This window comes from Nycticebus coucang, chromosome 1 (genome assembly GCF_027406575.1).
Source record: "Nycticebus coucang isolate mNycCou1 chromosome 1, mNycCou1.pri, whole genome shotgun sequence".
Lineage (NCBI taxonomy): Eukaryota > Metazoa > Chordata > Mammalia > Primates > Lorisidae > Nycticebus > Nycticebus coucang.
The window spans coordinates 161,282,294-161,304,685 of NC_069780.1; the positions used below are offsets into that span (position 1 = coordinate 161,282,294).

At 39.7% G+C, this 22,392-nt stretch overlaps 1 protein-coding gene across 1 annotated transcript in view; it reads left to right on the top strand.

The window, feature by feature from the left end:
• OXCT1 (3-oxoacid CoA-transferase 1) overlaps window positions 1-22,392 on the top strand; it is a 189,855-nt gene that overhangs the window by 147,054 nt on the left and 20,409 nt on the right. Inside the window, exons 15-16 of the mRNA XM_053591594.1 lie at window positions 8,788-8,868; window positions 21,679-21,780. Of these exons, the coding sequence (XP_053447569.1) occupies window positions 8,788-8,868; window positions 21,679-21,780 (183 nt within the window). The remainder of the gene's footprint in view (window positions 1-8,787; window positions 8,869-21,678; window positions 21,781-22,392) is intronic.

Sequence of the window (22,392 nt, forward strand, 5' to 3'; positions counted from 1 at the left end):
TAGATAGCCACGGACTATCTACTGGCAGCTCAAGTGTGGCTTGCCCTGGTGCTCCATGGAGTCAGAAAGGCCCACCAAGTAGAAGAGTTGGACCAAGGTGGCTGATGCCTCTTTCCCCACCTTGCACCTCCTTCACCACCAGTCTCTGGTAACCCAGTCTCTGTGGCCTAGTTCTGTCCAATAAGCAAACGTCCCAGGGCTTTGCTCCTGCCAGAGTCAAAGGAAAGTCAATGCCTCCTTGGCCCAGCCACCACCCTCTACCACCAGCAGGCAGGGGGAGCCGAAGCCTGCCTGCCTCAGGTACTCAATGGCAGCTGGAGAGTGTTCCACCTGAGCTCAGTCCAAACCTGAGGATAACAAGGCAGCAAATATCTTTATCCCTGAACCACCCCACCTTTGCCCCCACCACTCTGCAGCTCTGATATCCCTATAGGGCGAGATCTGACTCCCTCTGTCAGTCCTGAGAATTGGGGAGGTGTCTGTCCAAAATTAGACTGCAGTGGGATCGCTGTATTAATGTTGATGCTGGGTGGGAGGTGTCTCCACTTGGATTCCCGCCCCTCAGTGGTTCCTGAGTCTCCATCCATCATACAGAGACCCAAGCCTCCACCCACTGCTGAGTTGCACTTTCTCAGAGCCAGGCCAGACACCTTCCCCCCGGTGCCCTTCTGCACTGTTCCTGGATTCACAGATTCAGCGTAGCTGTGCTGCCACTGTCCATGCAATGCCCAGTCCTAGAAAAAACCAGACATTCTTGTCTTTGCAGGGGTTGGACTTCTAGACTGCCAGGCAAGAGGGGAAGGGTGGACTGTAAGTTCAAAGTGGCAGGGAAAATATTTGTTCAACCTTCCTGCCAGACAAGAGAATTCCCAGGCTCATAGCAGGGACTCTCTGGAGGAGTTCCAGCTTCTAGCATCTCCAGTGGGGTGAGAGAAGAGAACCTCAGTTCACCCCTCACTAGTAGAGATCCCACAGCAAGCAAGCAACTCTCTTGGGGGAGGGGACAGACACGCGTCCTCTTTGGGATGAGTTCTGTACTTGAAATTTGTTTCCTTGGAATCACAGCTTGCCTCAGCAGAGAAGATGTGTAATTATCTATCTCTTCTCTCAGCTTGACTCCCACCCTTTGGCTTTGTTGGGTTCTTTCTGGCTGTTTTTTCTCCCTCTGGACCGGAGCTTCCTTTGAAAGCTGGCTCCAGTCAGCCATCATCCTCACTCCCCCTTGTTCTTGTTGATCCATCCTTCTACCATTTGTGGCCCTGGAAAAGAGTCTCTAGATCACTCTGCTTCTCAGCCTCCCAGAGTGGCAGCCTTATAGGTGTGAGCCACAGCACCCAGACAGGAACAACTTTCTTTGAAAATAGAGCTAGTGAGATAGGTCTTCTGTTTCCCTTCTAAAGGTAGACAAACCGAATTCTATAAAAATTTAACACTCTGATTAAAGTCTAGTGAAAAACAAAGAGCAAAACCAAGCCCAGAGTCCCTGTATCCTGCCTCTGGGCTTCCTTTGTCTCTTGTTAAACTTTTCTGTCTGTCAAGTACATTATCATTAATGACACAACAAAAGTGTTTTGTTCTCAATATATGTATACTGGAAATGTGTTCTCAAGTATTAACTTTCAGACCACAAAAACAAAGAAATATAGTCACAGTTGTCATTTACTGGAAATGAGCAAAACTTGGGTACTTTGGAAATATAAATGAGAGTTCTATTTCTAAAAAAGATTTAGATTTTATTTTTATTGCAGTCTGGATTCTGAAGGGATAGGAAAATTGTATCATTATGAAGTTAAGAATAAATCTTTGTGAATAATGTTTTTAGTTTGGGTTAATTTAATTAGTATAAAAAGTATATTCCTGTATAGCTGTACTCACTTTATACTCCTTTTGTCATACAAACTATACCTATTTTTAGATGTCACATGCTCATCAGCACGTATTGATAACAATTGCTTATGCATCTGTATTTGTAATCTTCTAGAGGAAAAGTTACAAAAATACCTTGTTCTCTTTTATATTCACATATGTTACCTTTATATTTACTTATATTAACTTTTACGTGACCTTTTGTATTTACCTTTCCTGAAGTTCTTCATTTCCTTATAGATTTAAATTATAGTCAAGAGGAATCATAAAAGATAAACAAAGTGTATTAATCCTATTTATTTTGAACCAAATGTGTTACGAAAAGCCAACAAATATAAAGGGTTTTATTTGTTTTTGTTTTTAAGAAAAATCGTTTTGGGGGGAAATATTCTTTTTTTTTTTTTTTTTTGTAGAGACAGAGTCTCACTTTATGGCCCTCGGTAGAGTGCCGTGGCCTCACACAGCTCACAGCAACCTCCAACTCCTGGGCTTAGGCGATTTTCTTGCCTCAGCCTCCCAAGTAGCTGGGACTACAGGCGCCCGCCACAACGCCCGGCTATTTTTTGGTTGCAGTTCAGCCGGGGCCGGGTTTGAACCCGCCACCCTGGGTATATGGGGCCGGCGCCTTACAGACTGAGCCACAGGCACCGCCCAGGGGGAAATATTCTTGAAATAATTTTCAGCAACATTAAAAAGTATTCCAACATGAATAAATAAGGTATTTCTTTGTTAGGATAATTCATAATTAATGAGAGTCTCAGCTGGTTTAATTTTTTCTATAAAAGCTTATTCTTTTATAGTTTGTTAATTAGACTGCATGTAGCCAAGATCTATCTATTTGGGGGGAAAATTTACCTTTGAAAATATTAATCCTAAAAAAAAAAAAAGAAAGAAAAAGAAAAATATTAATCCTTACATGGTCTTTGCCTTTATTTTTCCCTTACAATGGAAATGCCTGCAAAAGCAACAACAAAAAAATTATAATATGGGGTGGAGGGGAAGTGGAACTCAGAGTAACAACCAGTGTAGCTGTTAAAAATTTCTTATGTAATTAAACGAACAGCATTCTATAACTTTGTATTTATGTGCACAAGTACATACTTTTTTTTTTTTTAATGAAAAGCAATACTAATGCTAAGAGAAGCTTTCTTTTTTTTTTTTTTTTTTTTGTTCCCACTGGCCTCACAAGGCCCCCTCCTTGCAGGAAAGCAAACATTGACACACATAGTTAAAGAGCTGTGTCTTAACCACTTTTTGCCTTAGAAATGATTGTCTGAGATTACTATAAATCTCTCCAGCTTAAAAGAAAATAAAGACACATAGATGTTTTTACTTTTTGGATGTGTATTTCATAATAAAATGAATAAAGGAAATGCATAAGAATATCCATTTTACTCATTTTAAATTATTGGGCAATGAGGAAAACTGTAGATGTGTGCATCAAAAGATATATATACAGAATGTTCATGTGGGTATTACTGTAATAACCAAAACAAAGAATGACACCATGATCCACCAGCTGTAGAATGTAGTGTCAATTAACTAGGCTCACAAGAATCCCCACAGCAAACAGCAATAGCATTTTTTTTAGCTCATGATTCTAGGTCCAGCAGCTCTAGGCTGGGCTCTGGAAGGAAGGTGCTAGGAGAAGCTTTCTAAAGCACCAAGACAACTCATGAATGGAAAGAGAAAAGACGGTAATCTTCTTTCCTCCCTAGTCTCCACCGCCTGGAGGTTGGAGATCATAGGATGAAGCCTTTACAGAGAAAATGAAAGTTTGCCAGTGACAAAGATTTTTGTATTACGGTATTTTGAAGAAAAAGGGCCTTCTAATCTAAAATCTCAAAACCCTAAAAACTATTTTCAGGGAAAGTGTTTGCTGTGTCACTACTTCATTTAGCTAGTCTTCCCCCTTAAAGAGCATCTGTGTGACCACAAACTGTTATTACCTCTGCAGATAAGAATTGTTTGTAATAACAAATGTTCTCTGCTTCTGAGTTGGCAGGGTTTTTCCAGGGAAGTCGTGTGTGGACTGTTGTAATGTCTCTTGAGTAGGTGCTGTATAAAGGCCAGTAACATCCAACAAGGATAAACTCAGTGTGAATAACCTCATCCTATCCTTTTGTTCTGTGTACCTTGATGTACTTGATTTAGCAAATCCCATTCTTCCTGTGTATCACGTTGGTCATCCTAGTGATGGGACAGTCATGTAATTATCATACAACATTCTTCAATATCTGTCAGGGAGGCATGTAGAAAATATTTCACTTGATTTAAGTGTGAAGATCAGTTCAGAAAGGAGAGGGAAAGGGGAAGGGGCAGTGATAATTAGGCTCCTTTCATGATGTTTTGGCAAGCCCAAAGACAGATCTGCCCTTGGCTTCCTTGGGCCATCGGACAAAGTGTTGAGTATTCTCAGGCCAGGTTCAGCCTTTGCAGCCCCTCTTTTCAGCAAATTATGGTGAGCCTTGAAGCTTTAGGTGGAAACAGGTGGAAGAGGTAAAATGCCTATGATCCCCCAGTTCTCTCTTTACTTTTGCATCTGTACATTTCCTACTATAGTCCTGAGGTGTGTTTGTTTCTCTTTGTAACTCTGTCACCAAAGTGTGATAGCCTTTGACATACTTCTGATAGCTGTGCTTCTCCTAGTGAGCTCAGAGATGTGAGGAATGTACATATCTTAGAGCTAGAAAACAGCCTGTAGTGGTCCATAGACATTAGACATGTTCTGTTTTATAGCTGCAACTCTGTAGGAGTGCTTTGAATCAAAAATACAAATTCACACAGCATTTACTGATCACTATTTTGTCTAGTGTTCTACTCGTTGCTATATGTACAAAGGGGAATGAATGGCCTCAGCATTCAGCGAGCTCAGGATGTACTGGGGATGAGTGGGGGAAGGAAGCACAGGAGCAGCTACAGAGCCAGCACGGTGGGGGATGCCCCAGGGACATCAGAGTGGGGCACTGGGTAGGGGTGTTGCAGAAGGTTAACCCAGGGATGATGGCACCTGAGCCAAGTCCTGAAGAATAGGAACTTGTCCTTTGAATCTGAGGTGATGGGGGTACATAGTAGTATTTGTTCCAGGTGGCAGGTGACATGAACAAAGGCTTGAAGACTTGGTCCCTTTAGAAACAATCAGTTCCTACAATTTGTGCCTTCTCTGTTGTTGATCATAGGTCTTTCCCAAAGGAGGTACCTGAAAGAAAAAAAATAGTGCCACCACATTTAAGAAACACTTAACAGAAAATATGAGCATGATCTGAGCTTTTATGTAAAGCAAAAATCTTAAACAAATGTTCATTTGCCTCAGGTGAATGAATTGTGGACATTAAGAGCAAAAATCATTCTGTTGTGAAAGAGGGAGCTTTTTATTTGGGATTAAGTTCATTGTGATAACGTGAATCTTATTGTTATGCTAGCAAGGGGATTTATTGCTATTTAACAGAGTTGTTTATTACTTCAGTATTTAGGCCCAGGATTTCATTCTGACATTTAAAGAATTAAAGAGAGATTACCATGATGCAAGTAATAGAAAGCACTTGGGTCTTAAGTCACTTAAAAAGAAAATGGTGAATTACCCTACATCTTGCTTGAAGCCTGTAAGTCAGCAATTCTCAACTTGTGGGTCGCAACCCCTTTGTAACAATGACAATGCATCCTGCATATCAGATATTTACATTATGATTCATAACAGTAGCAAAATTACAGTTATGAAGTAGCAACAAAAGTAATTTTATGGTTGGGGGTCACCACAACATGAGGAACTGTATTAAAGGGTTGTGGCATTAGGAGGCATTAGGAAGGCTTAGAACCACTGCAGTGTAATTACTGAAGGGGAAAAACAGAAAATTTAGGGAAGCACGTATAGGAAGGGGATTCAGGTATTTACCAAGGTTGTGATGAAGTGAATAAATAAGAAATATTGAGACCAGGAGCCTTTAGGCCTGCGCAAATCATTTTTAGTGCTATACTTTGTTCCTCTGTCTTTTCTGAGTCTCCTCCTGGGGAAGGGAAGAAAGAAGCAGAATGATAAGGATGAAAAAAATCTCCAATATCTCAATAACCCTGGATATTTGCATATAGGTTCAACTCCTCCTAGTTTATTGCACTTCAGAACATTTCATTTGATTTCTACGATGATCAGATAAGAATAAGGCAATGGATAAAAAGAATTTACGGGACCAAATGACTGTTCAGTGACAGAGCTAAAACCAAAAACCTGGTCTTGGATTCCTAATATAGTATTCTTTGCTGCCACACTATACCGCATCTCTTTATTAGGATTTATTTTTAAATGCTAGAGATCCGGCTCTAGCTCTTCCTTTGTGAATCACTAATGTATGCAGCTGCCACAGCACACGGTGCGGCTCAGCCTGGCACGGTTAGAATAGAGTGCTAACGTGGGAGCCAGTCGTGCTTTGGCTTCATAGCTAACCTGTGTTGAATAATGAAACTGTGACATTTTTTCATCCTTCTGCATCTCATTTTCTCTCTTTGCTTGATCCGTGTTGTGTATTGGAACCAAATGTGAATGGAATCATCTAGTTCCGTCGTTCTAACTGTAAGGACACACTTGGTAACAGTTTCCTGGGCAAGCCATATGGTTTGCCCCCAAATTAACGTTGTGTTTTCATTAGTTTAGTGGGGGGTCTCAGGAATTGTGTTTAGGCCATTTTATGCATAATTCTATGTTAAATTTTATATAGGAACTTAATTCCCTGGTAGATTAGAGAAATGTTAAATGTGGGTTGTATAAATAATACCAGCTAATGTTTATTAAGCACTTGCTAAGTGCCAGACTCTTGCATTTCATTGAAGTCTTACAATAACCCTGAGAGGTAGGGTATGAATAGATAAGAGCAGGCATATAGATGTGCATATTTTATGGGGTAGGGCAGGTTTTATATGCGGGCCCTTTGGCTGTAGCCTGCACACTTAACTATTATGCTGTACTGTTTATGCAGAAAATGAAATGGTCTGTCAACAGTCTCTAATGGTAGAGTGCAGTTAATTCTGTCAGTTGAAATTCATGATTCCCCTTAAAAAACGGAGTTGGTTGTTCATTAAAATCCAAGCGGTTGCTTTCACACCAAATGTAGATCTTGCTCAAATAATGCGAACAAGGTAATAACTCCCTGCAGAAAATGTTCTTCAGAGGTCTACAGATTGTTCGCTTTGTTTGAAGTCAGGTCTGGAATTCATTGTGAGATGCTTTATTTGAGTTATATTGATGTAAGGAGACCTGACAACTGTAGAAGTTTGAATATTTATCATTAATTTCACCTACTTAATTTAGCTTCCATGGCATGTGCAAGTTTTAAGATCTTGAAAGGAAAACAGATCACTAGAACCAAAGTGAAAATGAGACTTTATTTCTACATCTATAAATTTTCTAATACATTAAGATCCAGAAACATATAACTTGTATTTAAAGGTGTCTATCCACATTGTATGTATTTTGCACCTGTTTGGTGCATCCAAATGCATCCGAGGTTCCCAGTAGACGTCGTTTTCTCTGTCTATTCATTCATTCCTGCATGTATTTATTCAAAAACAATCAAATACCTTTTATGCTTTGCAATGGCTTAAGTACACTGTTTAAAACATTTTAATTACCGTTGCGTTCCTGAGTTGACAAATTATCACACAGAATAAAATCTTGTTCATCAAATCCAGCTATCTGGAATTAATTGCCTCTGACCATATAATTGGTCTGATACCAGTTTTGGAAGAGAGATAAACCAGGAATGAGGTGTACTTTTAAATAAATCAAACATTTAGATGGCTGAAGATGATGGTGACATTGTATGTGGTGCATTTAGAGCCAAAAGGAGGCAGTAGAAGCATTTTGTCACATTTGGGAGAAGATGCAGAATTGCTCAGTTAGCCTTCAACCTCAAGGGAAATATTAATTTAGGCTTCTGGTGCTTGCTACTTAAAAAGGAGCTTAATCATAATCAGAAGAAAATGATCTGAAGGTCAGCTCCATAGAGCTAGTGTTTCATCTGTTCCCGCAGATGTGCCTCAGAGGCCATTTCCGTATTGCAGGAGGGGCGTGGGTGGGAGCATAGGGCTGGAAGGAGGGAGTGAATGGTTGAAAACCTGATTTTCACTTTTATTCCCTATTTTATTTGGTGTTTGAAGAAAGGGTACTGTGGCTAAAAGCAACTGGAATAATATGTTTGTAAGCCTTCTCAAACATTTTACCAATGAGCAAACTGAGGTTCAGACAAACTCTAGGAAGAAGAACGCTCTGTAAGAAAGTGAGTGCCACGGTAAGAAATCAGTAGACAGTGTCTAACATTGATTAATTAAGAAATAAATAGTGTGGTGGACATAATATTTAAAAATGTGGATGTAAGAAGAAAACACAAAAAGAAAAAGTACATTGAAATGGATTCCTCTTGAGGGCAGGTCTAGGGAGGAGGAAGAGAGGCAAGGCGCCCTCTCTCTTATGTGTACATATTACTTTTACTTTCTTAACAAAAAAAAAAATTTTTTTAAAAGAAAACTTACGCATTTGTGTTCTGTGTATGCCTCATATCCTGCACAGATAGCTGCACACATTTTTCAAGGAGACCATTTCCCAGAAGGGAAAAATAAGCAGGATATTAGAAGTGCACTTTCATTTTAGCTGCCACAAGGAATAAAGCTTGAGGGGTCTAATTTGTGGCAGCATATTTCCCAACCAAATCATTTATACCTTTGACTGTCCATTTGGCATTCTTCCAAAATTATTTTAGGGACAGATGCTGCTTTCAGAAAGATAGTAAAAAGCGTGACTGTGCAAAGATTTTTAAAGAGCTTGTACTTTGGAGACAATTTCCTCTGATAGTTCCTTTTTGTCCTGTAGTCATACCAATTCTAGATAAGAATTACTCTCTAACTACTCTTTGTGATGTTTCTTTTTTAAAACAGGGAAATGCACATAAAATCATGGATAAATGTACATTACCACTGACTGGAAAGCAATGTGTCAACCGCATTATTACTGAAAAGGTAAGTGTCTTTCTCTTTTATTTCCTCTAATATCCACCACCACCTTTTTTACTTATAAGCATTTTTAGAAATTTTTGTTACCTTTGGAAAATGTATTATTTTGGCATTCTTAGGATTAATTTAGTCTGTGGGTAGTAGGAATAAGGAGATTCATCAATTTAATGTTTTTAAATGTAGAATTCATGTGCAGCTCTCTGGAAACCTGTGCACACAGAATTGAGCTACTGTCGGTAACTTTAACTATGTGATATAATCAGAGAAAAGGTTTATTGACCCTTACGTTTTGACTAACAATATCAAGATAAATGATGTATGCAAAGTCAAGAGTATATTTATCATTCCTACCTTTCTTCTTTTCTAAATCACAAGTATAAATTGTTGAATTTCATTTTAGGAAATTCACTCAAAACTGGGTTTTAATCATTTGGGTGCAAATTGCAGTGCAGGCCAGATGTTTTCTGTGTCATGAGTATTTTCTGCCCTCTTTTACAAAGTGGGACATCAGAACACACCAGCCATTTTAAATGCTTTTTTAGAGTTTTCTTCATAGTTGGAAAATGTTGGCCAATGGTACATCTGAAAGTTGTTCAAATCAGAGAGAAGCATCACTAACAGCTGTGTGCAGTAGGTCACTTCTCTGACTGAGACTTGAACCCAGGATATTGAAATGACATGATTCTCATTAGTCAGCTGAGAAGATGGTGCTTTCTTGATTTGTGATGAAGCCAGAAAACAGAATTATCTGTATCAGCCTCCCCACCCCTTCAGTGCTGTTCCTTTTGCCAAGAGCTGTAGCAGTCCTGTCTTGGCATTAATCTAGCTTGCGAACCTTCACTGGGTTGTGGCAAGAACCACCTGAAAGCAGGCCTTGAAGTAGGTTAAGATATTTATAATACTTCCCAGAAGCCAGATTTTTTTTTTCTTTCTTTTTTTTTTTTTTTTAATTGTTGGTGATTCATTGAGGGTACAATAAGCCATGTTACACTGATTGAAATTATTAGGAAAAGTCCCTCTTGCAATCATGTCTTGCCCCCATAAAGTGTGACACACACCAAGGCCCCACCCCCCTCCCTCCGTCCCTCTTTCTACTTTTCCTCCCTCCCATAACCTTAATTGTCATTAATTGTCCTCAAATCAAAATTGAGTACATAGGATTCATGCTTCTCCATTCTTGTGATGCTTTACTAAGAATAATGTCTTCCACTTCCATCCAGGTTAATACGAAGGATGTAAAGTCTCCATTATATTTAATGGCTGAATAGTATTCCATGGTATACATATACCACAGCTTGTTAATCCATTCCTGGGTTGGTGGGCATTTAGGCTGTTTCCACATTTTGGCGATTGTAAATTGAGCTGTAATAAACAGTCTAGTACAAGTGTCCTTATGATAAAAGGATTTTTTTCCTTCAGAAGCCAGATTTTAAGGAAGGTTTTATCCTAAATGGTGCCTTCCCCAGAACCATCTATGTGAGATGCCATAAAGGTGACTTAGAACAAGGGGATAAAAGGGCAAAGTATTTGATCTCACCATTTCTTTGCTGAGTCTTTATCATTTATTGAATTCCTTCCAAATTATGGACAGGGCCTGTTGAGAGGAATATGTCACTTTGAAAATAAAGGCAAAGCATTCCTTGACCCTGTTTTCTTTAATAAAGTAAGAGCCCTTCTAAGGATAGTTCCAGCAACCGTCTACCCCCTTCCTCCATAAGCCCTCTGTGCACTGTCTGATTCCCTGGGTGTCCTGACTTATTCTTTCCAGTTCAGGGGTTCTCCCTGCAATGCCTGCCACTTGTCCCTCTGCCCGCTTAGGCTACCTGTCCTTTAAGCCTAAGGCAGTTTGCCTCTTTGTTGTGACCAGGTCTTGCACCATCTCAATGCAAAGCTATTCATCCTCAGAGTGGCCCACCATTCATTTGGGCATGCATTATCTAAAGTTTTCTGATGACATAACTTACATTGTTATTTAACTATACTGCCATTTAAAAAACTTTAATACCTTTTCTCTATATCCACATTATTATTTAATTCATCTATTCATTTAAGCATGTTTTGAGTGCCTTCTCTGAACAAGACTGTTCCCACGAATGGGTTGGAGAAAGGAGGAGCACACCGTACCTGTCCTCAGGGAGCACTGAGTTGGGGTTAGACATCTGGCATCCAGCATTGCTAGCAGTTAGAGTAATGCCCACGATAAGGCCATGGAAGAGACACGCCAGGTGCTAAGCTAGGGACGTGGAGGAAAGCTGTCTGGCAGCCTGCGCAGAGGTATCAAGGAAGGCTTTTATTTTATGTGGTACAAGCTTTTAATGTATTTTACAGGCATTTCACAGTATGTACTTTTTCTCCTCCAGTTTCAGTTTTCTTTCTGTCTGCCTTAATTTTCTTCCAACTTTAGCCATACTAAAATGCTGAGAATTACATTGCATTATCCCCTGACCATGTTCTTCTGAGACTTTGCATATCCTGTGTTCTTCCCTGCAGCATTCATGCCACCCCAGCCATCTAATTCCTGATCATCTTTATGTCTTAGCTTTATATAGGGTGGACATAAAGTTCACAATTGCACATGAACTTTATGTCCACCCTGTGTTTCTTTTCCTTACAGGTTTTCCCTATCTTTCCCCATATCTTCCTTGATTCCTTATACTTAGCCTAACTTAGCACTGACCACTGTATTGAGATAACCTCCAAGCTCTGACTGTCTCATTCATCACTGTTTACCTAATATCTAGCACGGTGCTTGACCCATACTCAGTGAATACTTGTACTTTTCTTGTTAAGAAAACTGATAGATTGAATGATGGTTCTTCAGTGATAAGTAGGAGTTTTTTAAGTTAGAGGAAAACCAAAGAGGACTTTCCAGGCAAAAGGAAGAAGGCATGCAGTCATGACGGTGTTAAGAAAACATAGTCTAAGAATCTGTGAGTGGAAGTGGCTGGAGCGAGGGCATGGCTAGATTCTGCAGGCTGAGGTAGAAAAGGTACTGAGGTGCCACATCACAGGGGCAGGGGTTGTAGATGCTTTGTTAAGAAATGTAGGTCTTATCTGGGAGGCAGCAGGAACCCTTCAGTGATTTTTAGTAGCCAGGAAAACAATCAGAATTATACTTTAAAAAAAACCACTATACCCTCTATATAGAATAGGGAAAACAGAGATAAGGCTGAATCCAGTTAGAAGGATCCATCAGTAATCTAGACAAGAAATGTCAAGTTCCTAAACCATGGGACAGAAGGAAATATTAAAGAGATTTAGGAGGTAGCTTCATCCTAATTTGGTGATGAATCAGACATGGTTGATAAGGCAAAGGTGATTCCTAAGGGTTCTGGCTGGAGAGGATGGTTGACGTGCTACATCCTAATGAACCCAGACCAGGAAGATGTGGGGGAAGCAATGGAGAAATGAAAAGAATAGGTTATTTTGTACATTTCCTTTTTTATTTTTTTTTTTGTAGAGACTGATTCCCACTGTACCGCCCTCAGGTAGAGTGCCGTGGCGTCACACGGCTCACAGCAACCTCTTAACTCTTTGGCTTACGCGATTCTCTTGCCTCAGCCTCCCGAGCAGCTGGGACTACAGGTGCCCGCCACAACGCCCGGCTATTTTTTGGTTGCAGTTTGGCCGGGGCTGGGTTTGAACCCGCCACCCTCGGCATATGGGGCTGGCGCCCTACTCACTGAGCCACAGGCGCCGCCCTATTTTGTGCATTTTCAATTTAATGTTCCTGAGACTATGTAGTCAGAAATTTCAGGGAACAGTTGAAGATTTGAAGCTAGAACTTACAAGAGAAGTCAGTATTGGACTAAATTTGTGGAAATCATTAGCATAGGGAGAAAATTTGAGCCTTAACTGTAGACAACATTGTATAGCAAGAATAAGGACAGCTAAGTCTGGAACTTTGGGTACATTAGGGAAGAGAATGTTGCATGTTTATCACTGTGCTCTATACATAGTTGGTGCTCAGTAAATACTTGTTGGATGAGTGAATGAGGATGCAGTGCCATTAGGATGATGAATATGTTCAGCCCTGCCTCTAGCAGGTGTGCAACCAGAATCCTATTATCAACTCCAGGGAAAATTCCATGAGGTTGCCCTTTGGACTTTGGAGGTTACTATGACCCTGATTTTGTAGATTTGAGCTGTTAGAATATGTTATAAAAGATGCCTTACTCACCAGCACCTGGGCTGTGATTAACTATTTTATCTATAATGTAGCCTTTTCTGATAGGGATAAAGTATTATCCTTTATCAGTAAGACAAAGTAGTTTCAATATTATGCTTGATAACTGAACAATTCATTGGAGCTTTTACGTTTTAGTCTCCATTTTTATCAGGTTTTTGTTTTCACTTTATATCACTACATGGAAACCTTCCTAAGTATTTCAAAAGTAAGTTTCCTTCTTTTTTAAATAACAGATGCTTGCCTTTCTAATATATGATCTTGGGAGCTAATTAAGGTTTGACGCAAGTGTTAATAGAAGTTTTTTAGAAGCAATAAGTCAATTTGCAATAAATTTTATCTCCCTGATTACTGAAGCCTTCTCTCATACGCTTGATACCACAGTTATCTTGTCCCTAAATCATTCGTGTACCTTCCCTTAATAACATAATCCAGAGGCTCTTTTTCCTTTATTTGTTCCATTTTTTAAAAATGTACAGTTGATAAAGCACGGTAAAGTAAATCAGTGCGAATAGTGCTCCATTCTTTGCAGAAAATGTATCCATATTTAAAAAGTGCCATTTTGGAATGAAGCAAACTAATGGAGTATATAGACATTCCTAAATTGTATTTTTTTTTTCTCTCGGGACACACATTTCTCCTAAAAATTTATTTTGTAACATAAAAATGTACAAACAAAAGGAAAGTTTGCTGAAATATTTTCTCTGAAATTTCAACCCCCTATTTCAGTAATATCAACCAGGTTATCTGTGAATTCATCAAACAACCAAGAATGCAAGTATCACTGGTCCCAGTGATGTTTTCTTCCTGGAGAAAAATATCTATCAACTGGAGACCATAGTCATTTCAGGGCTTTGATCTGATTCACACACAAGGGGGATATGAAGCACTAAGGAGTAAGCTTGTACAGTGTTACTGCTGCATCCCAGTAATGGTGCTCCTATTATGTTTTCTTATTATATTTCTTCTGAATCATAATCTTGGGAAGTAGCTTTCTATGATTAACATCTGAAAATGCAATGACAGGTTCACCAAAGGTTTCATAGCTGTTGTGCAGCAGAATGAAATTCCCATTCAGTTCAAAAGCCAGAGTTCTTTCCTCTACATGTTACCGGGTCTTGGTATTAGCCTTCTAGCGGGAACATATTTAAAACTGACAATTCAGGGTTTTGACTTACAAGGTAGATGATAAGAAAGATGCTCCTGCAAATAATAGCTGAATTTAGGTTAAATCCAGAGAAGGATGATCTGGAGTGTCACAGTTAAGTCTGAGAAAAGGAAGCAAACCACTGGAGCTGAAAGAAAAATACCCAGCGTGCTGGAGGATAACTGTAGATTGAGAGAGTTAAAGTCTTAGGGTAGTGGCTTTTTTTTAGAACTTCACATCAATAAACAATCTGACAGGTGAGCCTCCTCCCACTGCAAGTATGTAAGCAGGGGCCACCTGAAAAGAACGTTTTGAATAATTTTAGGGGGCAAGGCTATACTAAATGACTTGGGAGGTCCCTTCCACACAGGTTATCATTTCTAAGTGTGAAAGGGTGTGTTCTAAATCGGATATAAACAACTTGACCTCAGCTGGTGGATTCTACCAGCTGAGGCCAAGCTGGAACATTGCACTACCATCTCCTGTTATTACAGACCAGCATGTCATGGTTTCTGGGGAGGCTGGCCTTGTCACGCTTGCCTTAAACATCAGCATATTCACTTGATTTGCACATCAGAGGGGTAGTCTCATGCTCTCCTCTCATGACCTAAGTGTTTTTATGGAAATTAAAGAGAAAATTTTAATAGATCCCTGGGTATATTTCAGGGCCAAGATAGCTTTTTTTTTTTTTTAATAATTAGGCACTTGAAAGTGGTGCCTTTTGTTTCCTGTTAATCTTTACCCAGCACCTTTTGTCAATTTTTTTCCAATCGTCCAAATATCTCTGTCCTCCCTCTTTTTCTTCATTTCTTTCCTCTTCAAATCTTGATTAATCACTTCATTGACATTTTGCCAAATGTTTTACACTTTAAAAAAAGGAAAGTAGTTTTAAAACACTGGTTACAATAGCATCAAAGCCATCCGTGGTCAACACTCATCTATTGTCTGGCATCAATGCTGTTCCACAGCTAATTGCCAATTGGGGAACTGGCATTTATTCTCACCAAAATGAGACATTTTGGGGACATTTTTTCATTTCTGATTTTCTGATTCTTTTGTCCTGGGTCTTGTCCCTTTTTTAGGAATTTGAGAGGTTATTTGTGTTTTGCACCATAATTATTGTTGTTGTTTTTTTATTCTTAACTCATAGCTGTGTACATTAGTGCAATCAAGGGGTACAATGTGCTGGTTTCATATAAAATCTGAAATAATCTCATCAAATTGTTCAGTGTAGCCTTCATGGCATTTTCTTAGTTATTGTATGTAGACATTTGTATTCTGCCTTTACTAAGTTTTGCCTGTACCCATTCAAAGATGCACCGTAGGTGTGGCCCCACCCATTACCCTCCCTCCACCCTAACCTCCCTGCTCCCTTCCCCTTCCTTGGCCCTTTCCTCATAGTCTTGTGCTATAGTTAGGTTATAGCCTTCATGTGAAAGCTATAATTTAGCTTCATAGTAGGGCTGAGTACATTGGATAATTTTTCTTCCATTCCTGAGATACTTTGCTAAGAAGAATATGTTCTAGCTCCATCCATGTAAACATGAAAAAGGTTAAAGTCTCCATCTTTCTTTAAGGCTGCATAATATTCCATGGTATATATGTAGCACAATTTGCTAGTCCATTCATGGGTCGATGGGCACTTGGGCTTCTTCCATGACTTAGCAATTCTGAATTGGGCTGCAATAAACATTCTGGTACAGATGTCTTAGTTATATTGTGATTTTTGGTCTTCTGGGTATAAACCTAGTAAAGGAATTATAGGATCAAATGGCAGGTCTATTTTAAGGTCTCTGAGTATTCTCTAAACATCCTTTCAGAAGGAACGTATTAGTGTGCATTCCCACCAGCAGTGTAGAAGTGTGCCCTTTTCTCCACATCCACGCCAACATATCTGGTTTTGGGATTTTGTTATGTGGGCTACTTTTACTGGGGTTAGGTGATATCTCAGAGTAGTTTTGATTTGCATTTATTTGATGATTAAGGATGATGAGCTTTTTTTCATGTGTTTGTAGATTGTGCGTCTGTCTTCTTTAGAGAAGTTTCTCTTCAAGTCCCTTGCCCAGCCTGAGATGGGATCACATGTTCTTTTCTTGCTAATACGTTTGAGAGCTCTGTGGCTTCTGGTAATTAGACCTTTATCAGAGGTATAACCTGCAAATAATTTCTCCCATTCTGAGGGCTGTCTGTTTGCTTTACTTACTATGTTCTTGGCTGTGCAGAAGCTTTTGAGTTTGATCAGATCCCAGTAGTGTATTTTTGATACTGCTTCAATTGCCTGGGGAGTTCTCCTCATAAAATATTCACCCAGGCCGATTCCTTCAAGAGTTTTCCCTGCACTTTCTTCAAGTATTTTTATAGTTTCATGTCTTGAGTTTAAATCTTTTATCCAGTGAGAGTCTATCTTAGTCAATGGTGAAAAGTGTGGGTCCAGTTTCAATCTTCTACAAGTTGCCAGCCAGTTCACCCAGCACCATTTGTTAAACAGGGAATCTTTTCCCCATTGAATGTTTTTAATTGGCTTGTCAAAGATCAAATAACAGTAAGTAGCTGGATTCATCTCTTGGTTCTCTATTCTGCTCCAGACTTCTACTTCTCTGTTTTTGTGCCAATACCATGCTGTTTTGATCACTATGGATTTATAGTACAGTCTCAGGTCTGGTAGCGTGATTCTTCCTACTGTGTTTTTATTGCTGAGTAATGTTTTGGCTATTCGAGGTTTTTTCTGATTCCATATAAAATGAAGTATTACTTTTTCGAGATCTTTAAAATACGACAATGGAGCTTTAATAGGAATTGCATTAAAATTATATATTGCTTTGGGTAGTATAGACATTTTAACAATGTTGATTCTTCCCAGCCGTGAGCATGTTTTTCCATTTGTTAACATCTTCAGCTATTTCTTTTCTTAAAGTTTCATAGTTCTCTTTGTAGAGATCTTTCATGTCCTTTGTTTGGTACACTCCCAAATATTTCATCTTCTTTGGCCCTACTGTGAAAGGAATAGAGTGAGTCCTTGACTGTTTGTTCAGCTTGGTTATTGTTGGTATATATAAAGGCTACAGATTTATGGGTGTTGATTTTGTAGCCTGAGACATTGCTGTATTCCTTGATCACTTCTAAAAGTTTTGTAGTAGAATCCCTAGTGTTTTCCAGATGTACGATCATATCATCTGCGAAGAGTGAAAGTTTGATCTCTTCTGACCCTATGTGGATACCCTTGATCACCTTTTCTTCCCTAATTGCAATGGCTGAAACTTCCATTAAATGTTAAAGAGCAATGGAGACAATGGGCACCCTTGTCTGGTTCCTGATCTAAGTGGAAATGATTTCAATTTAACTCCATTCAAAACGATATTGGCTATGGGTTGGCTGTAGATGGCCTCTATTAGTTGAAGAAATGTCCCTTCTATACCAATTTTCTTAAGTGTTCTGATCATGAAGGGATGCTGGATATTATCAAAAGCTTTTTCTGCATCAATTGAAAGAATCATATGGTCCTTATTTTTTAGTGTGTTTATGTGCTGAATTACATTTATACATTTACGTATGTTGAACCAACCTCGAGATCCTAGGATAAATCCCACTTGGTTGTGGTGTATAATTTTTTCACCAATCCAATGTGTTGTTGGATTCTGTTTGTTAGGATTTTATTGAGTATTTTAGCATCAATATTCATTAGTGATGTTGGTCTATAATTTTCTTTTCTTGTTGGGTCTTTCCCTGGTTTGGGGATCAAGGTGATGTTTGCTTTGTAGAATGTGTTGGGTAATATTCCTTCTTTTTCTATTTTTTGGAAGAGGTTTAGTAATATAGGTACTAGTTCTTCTTTAAAGGTTTGTTAGAATTCTTACGTAAAGCCTTTTTTTTAGGTAGATTTTGTATAGTTGATGCTATTTCAGAACTTGATGTAGGACTGTTCAAAATTTCCACTGCATTCTGGCTAAGTCTTGGTAGGTGGTGTACTTCCAGGTATTGCTTGATTTCTTTCAGATTTTCATATTTCTGAGAGTAGAGTTTCTTGTAGTATTCGTTAAGGATTTTTTGACTTTCTGAGGGGTCTGTTGTTATTTCATTGTTACCATTTTTGATTAATGAAATTAGAGAGTTTACACTTCTTTTCCTGGTTAGGTTGGCCAAAGGTTTATGTATTTTACTGATCTTTTCAAATAACCAAATTTGGATTTATTGATCTGTTGTATAATTCTTGTTTTCAATTTCATTTAATTCTGCTCTGATTTTGGTTATTTCTTTTCTTCTGCTGGGTTTGGGGTTGGAGTGTTCTTCCTTCTCCAGTTGCTTGAGATGTCCCATTAAGTTATTAACTTCCTCTCTTTCCGTTTTCTTGAGGAAAGTTTGCAGTGCTATAAATTTCCCTCTTTGTAGTATGCAAGAGGTTCTGGTGATTTGTGTCTTGATCGTTGTTTTGTTCCAAAAATTTGGTGATTTCCTTCTTAATCTCGTCTATAACCCATCTATCCTTCAACATAAGGTTGTTTAGCTTCCATGTTTTTGTATGGATATGCAGGTTCCTGTTGTTACTGAGTTCAACTTTTATTCCATGATGTTCTGAGAAGATGCAAGGAATAATTTCTATTTTTTTAAATTTGCTGAGGTTAGATTTGTGGCCAAGGATGTGGTCGATTTTGGAGTATGTTCCATGGGCTGAATGTGTATTCAGTTTTGTTGGGATGAAATGTTCTGTAGATGTCTGTTAAGTCCAGATGTTAAATGGTTAAGTTTGAATCTAAAATTTCTTTGCTTAGCTTCTTTTTGGAGGATCTATCCAGCACTGCTAAAGGGGTGTTAAAATCTCCAACTACTACGGAACTGGAGGAAATCAAGTTGCTCATGTCTGTTAGAGTGTCTCTTATAAATTGAAGTGCGTTCTTTTTGGATGCCTAAATATTAATAATTGAAATCTCATTGTATTGAGTATTACATTTAACAAATATGAAGTGTCCATCCTTATCCTTCCTTAGTTTGGTTGGTTTAAAGCCTATTGCATCTGCGAATAGGATTGCAACGCCTCTTTTTTCTGTTTTCCATTTGCCTGGAGTATAGATGACCATCCCTTCACCTTGAGTCTATATTTGTCTTTTAATGTAAGATTAGATTCTTGTATGCAGCAGATATCTTGCTTGAGTTTTTGTATCCAGTCAGCCAACCTGTGTCTCTTTAGAGGACAATTTAAACCATTCACATTAATTGAGAATATTGATAAGCCTTTTGAGTGTCCGGGGGACATTTTTAATCCTTTTGCAACTGTGGAAGTTGGAATTTGATCAACATTTACTGTGTGGGTTTACTTTAGTGGTGGAGGATTACACTGATCTTTATGGAGGATAGGTCTGAGGATATCCTGGAGAGCTGGTTTAGTTTATGGAAATTTCTTCAACATGTGAATGTCATTGAAGTATTTAATTTCTCCATCATAAATGAAGCTCAGTTTAGCTGGGTACAGGATTCTGCGTTGAAAGTTATTTTGTTTTAGGAGATTAAAAGTCGATGACCATCCTGTTCTAGCTTGAAAGGTTTCAGCAGAGAGATCTGCAGTTATTCTAATATTCTTGCCCTTGTTGGTGATGGTTTTCTTTCATCTGGCTGCTTTCCGAATTTTCTCCTTCATATTAACTTTAGTGAAATTGATTATGATGTGTCAGGGGGATGTCTTATTTGGGTTGAGTCATGCTGGAGTTCTGAAACTGTCTCCTATCTGAATTTCAGAATCTCTTGGCATGTCTGGTAAGTTCTCCTTCATAATCTCATAGAAGCCACTTCGTCACTTTTGAGGATCCCTATAAGACAAATATTGGTTTTCTTCGAATTTAGAGCTCTCGGAGAGAGTGATCTGTTTTTGCCCTCCATTTCTCTAACTCTTTGAGAATTTGGGAGCGTTCGAAAGCTTTGTCTTCAATGTCAGAAATCCTTTCTTCTCCTTGCTCCATTCCGTTACTGAGGGATTGTACTGTGTTTCTCACATTTTTGAGGCCTGCAACTTCATGTCTCAATGTGTCAAAGTCTTTGGTCATTTGGTCTTTGAATTCTTCGAGTTCTTGAGATATCTTTTGGGTTACTGCTTAGAATTCTAATTTGATCTTATTTGCTATCCAGATTCTGAATTTGATTTCTGACATCTCAGCTATTTGTTTGTGCATGGGATCTTGTGCTGTGTCTGCCTCATTGATCCTTGGGGGGAGTTTATCTACTCTGATTATTTATATTGCCAGAATTTTTATGTGATTTCACCTAATGATTGTTTTTCACCGTTGCCTCTGGCCGTCCTCAGAGTTGAGGAGGTGTCTCTCCAAGATTAGACCCCAGTGGTATCACTCTATTGTTGCTGGATCTTTGTAGGGAGTGACCCTGTGTAGTTCCTTTGGGGCTGCCCCAGCCAGGGAGTTCTAGTTGTGGAAGCAGCTCCAGAGTGTGACACACCCAGATTCAGCAACGGGGCAGGAGGTGGTGTGCACCATTCTGGGAGTGTCTGGCGCCCAGTGACTTTTGCACAGAAAGCCCAAGGACCCAGCAGTCTGGCCAGGAAAAGGGCTCTGCACAGATGCAGGGAGGGCTCTAGAGGGCACACGGCTACCAGAGTCCCTGGCCAGACAACCTGGCTGATGTAGAGGCAGGGAGGTTACAGGAGGGAGGACGCAGGGTTGTGTGGCTCCCGCAGTTCCTGGTCAGGGCATGCAGAGGCCCGGCAGGCACGCATTGTGGGTCAGGGGTCATGGCACAGCTCTTATGGAGGTCTGGGCGGCGCCAAGCCCAGGAGTTTGAGGTTGCTATGAGCTTTGATGCCACTGCACTCTACCCAGGGCAATAGCACGAGGCTCCAGTGTGCCAAAACTTGTCTCACTCTGCCCCTGAGCATTAAGGCTATAAGGCAGCTCAGTCCCCGCCTTTAGGCTGCTCAGTGACTAGGTTACTAGCTCCCACCCGATCCTTGCTCTGTGACCCTGAGGGTGGAGCTTGCTGGGGCAGTTCTCTCAAAATGCTTCCCTGCGGCCCACAGCCGAACACTGTTATCTCTGTCCAGCTCAGCGGCTCAGTCTGGGGCCCTAGACAATAACCAAAGTTCTCCCCACTTCTGCTTAAGCTCTCCCCAAAGCAGTTCAACTGAGTGCCAAGTCCAAAAACACTGAAACAATTTACAGGTAAGGCCTTTCCAGTTTGCAGTCTCAGTGCTGCTTGTACTTACTGCTCCTGGCGGGATTAGTTTGATTGAACACACTCAACCACTTGCCAGTTTTCCACTGTTTTTGTCCTCCTCTTGGGGTCCAGAAGTACCTTGCTGACTCCCTCTATCCTCAACGGGATGATTATAGGCAGATCCCACCAACCAGAGATGCCTGTTATCTCCCCAGACTCACCATGCCCAGTTGCAGGGAAGCTATTACTCGGCCGCCATCTTGCTCTGAAGTCTCTGCACCATAATTATTGTTAAAAAAAATCACCGTTGTCATTTTCTTGACTCTGACAGGCTGTGTTCGATGTGGACAAGAAGAAAGGGCTAACTCTGATTGAGCTCTGGGAAGGCCTGACAGTGGAGGACATACAGAGGAGCACAGGGTGTGATTTTGCAGTAAGTGTTTCTGTGAACAAATCCAGCCAATTATCCTATATCATGGGTTTGCTCAATGGGTGTTTTTAGGGCATGAACCATTAATTTATGATCATTTTTGGAGTTGACCTTTGCAGTAAACAAGAGTGAAAGGAAGGGTGCCTCCAGATGGGAGCAGGTGGGAGCAGAGCCATGCTCTGACTCATAGGCTGAGGTTTCGCTCAGGACATAGGTGCAGGAAGGAGGGGGAGGGACCACCAGGATCTGCTGGAAACAGAAGGCAGAGCCTGAGCTCTAGGCTGCTATATGTGCAGTTCGTTGCCACCCTGTTCTTTGGTTATATGTCTCCTGTGGTTAAACTTGGTTAACTGAAAAATGTGAGCCACCTATGGAGAAATGATATTTCCTCATTATTAAACCCATATGACTTAGGACTCTGATTGATTTCTATTCCTTATTATTTCATCTATTGTTAATATTAAAATATTGGGCTTCTGATACCACCAGATTTATAATCATGAAATAGGTGTATCCTGCATTTGAAGATAAATTTAGTGCATAAAACACTCAGACTTAACAAAGCAGAATAAAATTCTTTTTAAAACAACAAATATTCCCCTTTAAAATAAGTAC